At 38.8% G+C, this 8,857-nt stretch overlaps 1 protein-coding gene across 1 annotated transcript; it reads right to left on the bottom strand.

Annotated features, from left to right (window-relative positions):
* Positions 1–1,652: 1,652 nt before the first annotated feature.
* On the bottom strand, positions 1,653–8,449 carry LOC308259267 (mitochondrial protein C2orf69; the record flags this gene model as incomplete). The annotated part of the gene is made up of 2 exons (XM_080690153.1): positions 1,653–2,477; positions 8,120–8,449. 2 exons carry the CDS (start codon positions 8,447–8,449, stop codon positions 1,653–1,655), a joined length of 1,155 nt encoding a protein of 384 aa, XP_080546279.1.
* Positions 8,450–8,857: the final 408 nt, after the last annotated feature.

The following is an 8,857-nucleotide window of genomic DNA, read 5'->3' on the forward strand; positions in this document are numbered from 1 at the left end:
AAAGTCTTTATCTGTTTCAGTGAATCCTCTAAAAATAAAAACCTTCCTTCTCCCCTACTTAGAATCATTCAATTATTTTACATGACAGCTTAAAGGAAGATTATTACACAAACTGAAAACAGCCATCCAGTCATGGTGCTTAAAGGCAGGGTAATATATAAAATGTTAGACTCAAGCTGACTTGTTTCTGTAATGAGAATAAGAAGGTATTTAAAGAAACTGGAGCAATATAAAAAAAATTTAGCAATACTTTTCTGTGGTTTATAGAATTAAATGTTCATTTTTAAGCATCTGGTAAGAATCCTTTCTCATGAATTATCTGAATATCTGCCATTTATTTTATAGTAAGTAAAACATAATCCTGGGAAGAAACCAAGAAGTTAATATTTTTATTCTATTTTAATAAGTTTAGGTCCTCTGGGTCATTAAGATACTATTCTTCGGTGTCTTATTTTTTCAAAAGTCCTAAAGCAGCATGTTATTTCCCTGCTTAGTAACTTCATGTTTTGCAAAAGCTATTAATAAACTACCAAAAAAGTGACTGATCATCTTTTGTAATCACACAGCTATGTGTGAATGTTGGTTAAAATTCATTAGATCCTGGTTTCTCCAAATGTATTTATCTAGATCAAGAAAAATGGGCAGAAGGAAATCTCACCCAAATTATGTAGCAGTGTTAAGCAAATTCAATATGTGAGCCAAAATTAAATCATTTGTATCTTCAAACTTTTCCTTGAAACTTTTCTTATAGCAATGTAGTTTTACATTTTGGCCAAAGACAGCTATTTTCTTTTGGCAGACAAAATCATGCTTCTGAAGAAACACTGATTTAGATTTGTGGAATCTGTTTCCACAGAGCACTAACAAACAGCATAATATATTTTACCTAAGGTGATCATTTTAAAAGACTGATAAAATGAAAATCAGAAATCTGCTCTGGAGTATATTTTATCAAGCATATATAATTAAAATAATTTTCAAAAACAACTGGGTTTTGGCCAAGATTTAATAAACCCCACGGTAATCAATGGCTGTCAAAAATTAGGCCAATTAATATGGTTTTTAAAACTATACTGTTGCACATTTTTAAGATTTGGAAATCCATTTCGACTTTAAAGAGGGAAAAAAAATACTTGGTGGCACATTAAGAATGAATCCGTGAATTTATGAAACAGAGGCAGAGGTTAAAGTTATTCCAAAATAATGGAAAACATCAGGGTACCATTCCTTTGAAAAGTTTTGAGTACCAAAATAACTAATTACTGTTATATTACCAAAATTTAAACTAATTTAAACAACATTAACTCAGAAAACCAACTATTTCCAATAATAACCTCAGTTACCTCTTAGAGGACTATTATCACTAACTTTCATCTTTAAGGATCTTTTAGCTTTTCTTAAGATTAGCACAAACTATACCTTTTTAGATTTCAGATTAACTGATTCTAACCCAATCCAAATTACAAACTGCTTACATTCATAAAAAAGGAGTACTATTGCATATTACACTCATATTTTAGGAATGCGTGCTTCTTTCTAACCCCCAAACTGACAATGTATCTATGAATTACATCTTATATCTCATTATCCAAATTTATGGCATTCGAAGTGCTTATGTTTTTCCTCTAGACAAGTACATTAATCTTGTAGTCTCAAAAAACTTCATGAACCCGGAAGTGATTCTCTATGGAAGGTGCTTCCTTTGCAAAATGAAGTTGGCTAGTTACCTGCATACCGAAATCCTCAAGCATTTGAACAAATTTCTTGTGCTCTTTTCCAATCCAAGATCTCATTGGATCCTGTACTTGGTACGGTGTTACATGAGTGTGAACAATAATCCCCGTTTGTGCAAATTCTTTCAAGACTTCTGGATATGTAACCCAAGTATTGCTTCCTCCAGAATGACCACCATCCAGCCAATACATTGCTCTTATGCTTTTAATGAAAGCATCTATGTTCTTGTCTTTCTTGGCTTCTTTCAGTTCAAAAAGCAGCTGATTCAAAACAACACAACCTTTACTGAATCCAATCAACGTAAAAGATGCACCATTTAGTGATGGTGGATAAAAACTGATGGCAGACTTGTCAGATTTTTCACAGGTCCTCTCTTTTTCTCCCTGGCAACCATTACTAGTAGGAGAAGAATTAGAATTGCAGTTAGATGCTTTAGAGTTTTTATTCCAAACATTGCCATTCTTTGACAGCAAACCATTCTGAGTTAAGTTAAAAGCATTAACTAATAACATATAAAGGTGCTTAAAAGCTCCAAAGTCAGAATTATGTTCTGGGGCACCAAACATGTTGCTTTTCACAAAATTGTCGTAGCAGCTGAATTTGTGCAAATGCATTCGGGAACACTTTATCACCCAAATATAACTATTAGGGAACCGGCAGGCTAAAATGGTGGCAACATTTTCTAAACTCCAGTTTTCCCACTGATAGTTCTCAGGATGACGAGTCATAATTTCATGGTAATTCTGAAAGGTAAGAAAGATGACATAAGCATAAGTACACATATCCATAAAACTACTTCCACAAAAGTGTTTCGCATTTTTATTGAGGAGGAAGTTAAGTTAAAACAACCTTTGGTTAACTAGAAATGAAAACCATTAATCTGTCATTACTTTCTGGCTATAAGACTTTGAACAAATAATTTCTTCAGTTTAAGAGTCAATTCCATTAAAAGCTTAATAAGCTATACCTACACTGAATGGTGAAAATAAAGCAACTTAGAAGGATAATAGATATGTTTAACAAATTTTATTTAATATATATAATCAAGTTTCCTTCAATAATATATATATAATCATGAATATATATAATCAATAATATATATAATCAAGTTTCCATCAGCTGAAAATAGAAATCTGGCTCATTACAGACTTTCTGAGCATGACAAATTTTTAAAAATACCTTTTTAATGACGTGCCATCATGCACCCCCTCCCTCTCTAGATTCTTTTAGGAAACTAAATGCTATGTTTGATTTCAATTTTGGTGTTACAAAGCTATTCCAAGTGAATATCACAGGAAAAAAATCTTTGTATCCATCTGTGATTACATCTTTAAAATTATATTCCTAGAAATGGAAAAACTAGGTTGAAAATATTCATATTTCTAGGTTAGACTATAAAAGTGACTCCCACAGAGGTATGTATATATTTTTGTAACATTTTGTAGATACAGGATAACTCAAATTTGAATTTACAAAAAAGTAGAATGAAATGGAAGCATGCTGGATAAACCAGAACCCAGCCATGGGGCCAGTGTGGCTCCAGTGGAGTAAACAGGAGCAAGAGACTGGGAATGTGTGTGTAGGGGTGGGGTAGTGTTGATCAAACACTCTAAGACAACTTAAGGTTTTGGCTTTGAAAAAGGGTCTAGAGCAGAGGGCTGGTTTCCAGAGTGCTAGCAGAAGTACTAAGAAGTCAGATTGAATATACTTTGGAGGTAGAGTAGATAGGATTTGCTGATGGACTGAATGAGCATTGAGTATGAGAAAGGAAAGAGGGTTGCTATGCTATGTGTGTGTGTGTGTGTGTGCGCGCGCGCGCGCGCGCGCGTGCGGGGGGTGTGTTTCGTTGTATTGTGGTACTGAGGACTGTACCCAAGAGGCTTCTACCTCTGAGCTACACCCTCAGCCCTTCTTTTTTAAATAGGATCTCACTAGGTATCACTAAATTCCTGAGGCTTGCCTCAAGCTTGTGATCCTCCTGTCTAGGCCTCTCAGGTACTGACCTATAGGTGTGTGCCACCACACCTGGCCCATTGTTTTTAAAGAACTGCATAAGCATAGAATGTCTCTGGAAGGCTACACAGTCGTTGCCTTGGGGAAAGGAAATGGCAAACTGGAGGGAATGGGGTAAGATACTGACTTTTAATGTATAATCTTATACAATCTGAAATTTAAGCAATATGCCTATTTTTCCTACTTAAAAATTGAAATACTGTAAAATTTAGTCTACATACAAAGACATAAGAAATATCAAAAAAATCATCCATAAAGCCACTAGAAATAATCATTAAAATTTTGGTGTCCAGCAGTTCAGCTTTCTCTAATATACATTTACATATACAGGAAAATATTCTTTACTTCTCCCAATAAGCAACCACAAGTTTATACAGTTTTCACCTAAAAATATATTAAAGGCATGATTACATGCCAATGTAGATTTGCATCATAATCTTTAGAGGTTAGATTAATACCATTTATACTTCCACTAGATGTATTTGAGTGCCTATTTTCCCACAGCTTTGCCTATCCTTAATGCTAATGGTTATCTGCATTAACTTTTAAAAATCTTTGCTACTAGCCCTGCATGGTGGCACACCCTTATAATCCCAGTACTTGGGAGGCTGAGACAGGAGGATCGCGCAGGTTCGAAGCCAGCCTTAGTTACTTAGTGAGGCTCTCAGCAACTTAGTGAGACCCTGTTTCCAAATAAAATATAAACTAGGTCTGGGAGTGTAGCTCAGAGGTAGAAAGCCCATGGGTTCCACCCTCAGGACCACACACACATACACACACACAAAATCTTTGCTACTATGTCTTACTTTTTATTTAATTTGCATGTTTTGATTCTGAATAGGTCAAACATTTTCTGTTTATTGGCAATTTTCTTTTTTCTGTTAATTTCTGTTCATGTCTTTTGATAATTTTCACACTGAAATGCTCAACTCCTTAATAGTTATATCATTAATATTACTAATTTCCATATATATTAAAAACATTCAGTTCCGGATTATTCTTTGATGTTCCAGAATTTTGCTATTACCTTGTGCACATCCAGATTTATGATATAATTATCATAATCATAGGTGCTTAGATTTGGAAAGGCTTATTTAAATCCTTTTTATAGTTAAGAACCTGAGGTCCTAGACACTATAGTTATCTACATTATACAGAAATTTAGTTAACAAACCAAAATGAACCCAGATCTTATTCTCAGTTTAGATTCAATTACATAGAAAGTACTACAAAACTAAACAGTATTTCCCTAACTGGATTACAAGATGAGATGGGAGAAAATGTTAATACTAAGAACTATGTGTATTAAAATAAATAAATAAATAAATAAATAAATCTGTTACTATTGTATGAAAACGAAGATTGAGGGCAATGAATAATCCATATTCTGAAAAGACACCAGACATTCCTATAGGACTGGCTAAGAGGTAATAAAAAATTGGTTCTGTATCTTAGGGTATTACCTACAGCCACACTATAGAAAAGGGCTTTCTTTGGAGAGGGTTTCTATCCCCTTTGGGAATGCAATGCATTTCCTACCCTTGAAGGAGGTGAAGGTTTGAAGCCAGGTTTCTCCTCATCCCCAATGAGGCAGGCAACGAAAGACCCTCTTGGAGAGATTAAAGGGTGCTCATTTCATAGTTAGAAGCTAGTGGAGGACGGAGCCTCTTTAAAACGCAGGAGGTACATAAACGAATGTATCAAAGTTAATCACCAAACAAGCATGGTATGGATGGAGGGAGGGGGAGGGAATGGGATGGGGGCTGGATGAGGGCTAATTGGATGATGTGTGCTTATATATCCTCTCAAGTCTTGTACTCCAATGTGATTGATATATGACTACAATGCACCAATTTAAAAAAATAAATAAAATTACATAGAAATAGCAAAAAAAAAAAAAAAAAAGAAGAAGAAGAAGAAGAAGAAGCTTGCTAACCTGCAAAAGCTTATAGGACCAGGCTGGGATGTAGCTCAGTGGTAAAGTGCTTGCCTTACACACACAAGGCCCTGGGTTTGATTCCCAGTACCAAAGGGGGGGGGGGATTACAGGACAACCCCATACTGCTATTGGAGTAAGGGTCAAAGTATTTTGGCTAAGTTTAACATGTGTCTTCAAGAGTTTGGAAACATTCATAATAGATTTAAATGATGTGATCTACCTTTGGAGCAGAGTGAGGAGAGCTCTATTAGGTAAAATAAACTTCCATCAAAAATGTGCCAAGGGAACATCTTTGCTGAGTGAGCATGAAATGCTCATGCCAAGTAAGCAGGGTAGAATGCCAGAACAAATTTGCCAGCCTAAAAGCGCTTCCTGATACCACACGGGAGGCCCCAGGGTTCATGACCAGGTCATCCTGCTTAGACTGTATATCTCTATATCCTACCCTTTAGAAAAGCAAATTTTTAAAGAAGTTAAAATTGGAAATGATTCAAGTATCACAAAGCACTGAACTGATTAGTATATTATGTATCCATACATAGGATACTACTTGGCAATATTCTGGATTTTTTGATATGTAGATAAGAAGTATGAAACAGGTCTAAAGAATAACTTCAAGATTTCTAACTCGAGCAACTGAAAAAGTAAATTTCTACTAGCTAATGAGGGAGACTGCACTGAGGTAAATATTCAGAGACTTAAGGTTTGCACCATCTACTAAATATCCAAAACTGCATGCAATTTGTGAATCCACAAATGTCAAGAGTTGTTAGGTACAGGTGATAATGTAAAACCACAAGACTGAAAGAGATCACTAATGGAGTGAAGATAGAAGGAAAGTCTAAGCACAGAACACTGGGGTACTCATAACATTAAAAGTCCCCAGAAAGATGAGAAGAAATCATTAGGTAGTCACACATTTAATCTCTTAACTCCCTAGAAGCTATCGTTCCCATTTTATAGCTGAAATACAGAGAAATTGGTAATTCCCCAGAAATTTCACAGCTTAAAAAAATGCAGAATCAGGGTTCAAATATAGGCAATCTAGCCTCAAACCCTTTTAATGAATTTCCTTCTGTTTATTTTCTGAAAGACATAGGATTTCAAGAGTACTTCACACTGCACAAATTAACAATGATCACTATCTAAAAAGCAAATGGAATCTGAGGCTAAAGGAATGGATGATGCCAAAATGAAAGAAGATAATATTCAAATATTTGAAGAATTCTAAATTGTACTATAGTCTAGCTGGCACACTTTAAAAATTCTTAGTAACAACAAATGTTATCACTAGTTATCATTACTGTCATCATCATTACAGGCATGCCTGAAGTAGTTAATTACAATTCTCTAGACAGTATCAGAAATGCCACATGCTGTTTTCCCAATCTGAGCAAATTTTCTTTTCTTAAACCTAAATACTACTCTTTTGTAGTTTTTATTAGCAGTCAACCAGACCAGACAATTGTTTTGAAAATAAAAAAATATATATTTTATCATTATTTGATTTGGAGCACAGAGTTAAGTATATCATTTTACAGCATCAATTACAAAAACAATAATTTGTTTCTTGATATAAAGAACACCTCTAGCTATATTTTAGCCTTACCTGTCTACAGGTAGTTCTAGTACTAATAGAACTTTTTGTGATGATACAAAGTTTCATATTCTAGGGAAATGCTGTATCCGTGCATAAGCCATCTGTAGTGACAAAGCACTTCCAATGCTAATAATAGTATGATTTACAAGCTGGATTTTTAAATTAATTTGGATAGCTTCATATGGCTTATGGCTAATGTATTGGACAAGGCAGCTTAAAATGAAACCCAGCTTACAGGACAATAAGTGCCTGCAGCTATAAAGTTAATAATAAAGATATGCCTACAGCTATCACATTAACAATAAACCTAAAATACAAAAGCAGTAAAGTACAGAATTTAGATAAACATCAAAATGCTGACATTTAGCAATTACTGTCCCTTCCGCCTCCACGAACTTTTTTTTTTTAGGATTAGTGAAACTGTCATACCTTTGTAATAAGTTCTTTGTTTTTTAGTGTTTTCTGAACACTATTTGCTGTGCTAATTTAAAAGCCATCTCTGTCCCCTGCCAAACACACACACACACACACACACACACACACACACACACACACACACACACACCCCTCTAAGAAACCAAGCTAAAGATGAACCCTTAGGCGTCTGCCTGTATATCGCAAATTCCACTCTGATGCTGATGCCGGACTGACAGCTGGTTTCTTGGGGATGGTCCTCCCAAGGACGCCTCCCCGGGGTGCTCGGTGGAAGGGGCGGTTTGATTTCAGAGTGCCGGAGGCGCCAGCCCATGAATGGGTGTGTTCAGGGCGGGCCAGGAAGGCGGGAGCCTCCGCCCCGGGACTCCACCGGGGACGGCGCTCGGGCCCCGGGTTACCTGAACATCCCCGGGGAAGTAGAGGACGTGATGCTGGGGCGGCGGCCGCTGCTCCGCGGCCGGGTCCTCGGGGAGGCTCCGGCGCTCGGGCCCCTCCGTCGCCGCGGCCAGCAGGAGCAGGTCGTTGCTGCGCTGCGGGTCGGCCCCGGGCACGCCGGGCAGGCGCAGGCTCGGCGGGCGGCGGCCCTCGGCCGGGGAGGCGCACCGCGCGCCGCCGCTGCCGCCCGGGTCCATGGCTCTGGCCTGCAAGCTTAACGCGGCGTCTCCGATTCCCAGCTGCAGCAGCAGGAGCAGCAGCCGCGGGGAGCGCGGAAGCCTGAACCCCAACATGGGTCGCCGCCGCGAGAGCGGCTCCCGGGGGCCCGAGGGCGGGGCTTCGGCGGCCGCCAACCGCCCCGACTGGCCCCCGCGGGAGCCGGCGCCGGACCCGCCGGCGTCAGGGTCGACGTCTGCGCGCGCGTGCGTAAAGAGGGGAAGGGTGTGCGCGAATCCGCATTCGGGTTTCGGAGGAGGCGGGGCAGGGCGGGGCCAGAGGAAGGACGCTTGTGATTGGTGGGTTCTGAGACAGCCGGGAAGTTCGAACAGAAGTCTGGGAAAGAGCGAAGGAGCGCCAGGAGCGAGAACACACGCCTCCAGCCGGCACCGGCGGCGCGTAGGGCGCATGCTCAGCAAAGGCCTGCAGGTCGCTGTCCACTAGCTCGGTAGCGCGTGCCGCTGAGACTCTCGCTTCTAGTACCT

This window comes from Muscardinus avellanarius (assembly GCF_963383645.1).
Source record: "Muscardinus avellanarius genome assembly, chromosome: 2".
NCBI classification, from domain to species: Eukaryota; Metazoa; Chordata; class Mammalia; order Rodentia; family Gliridae; genus Muscardinus; species Muscardinus avellanarius.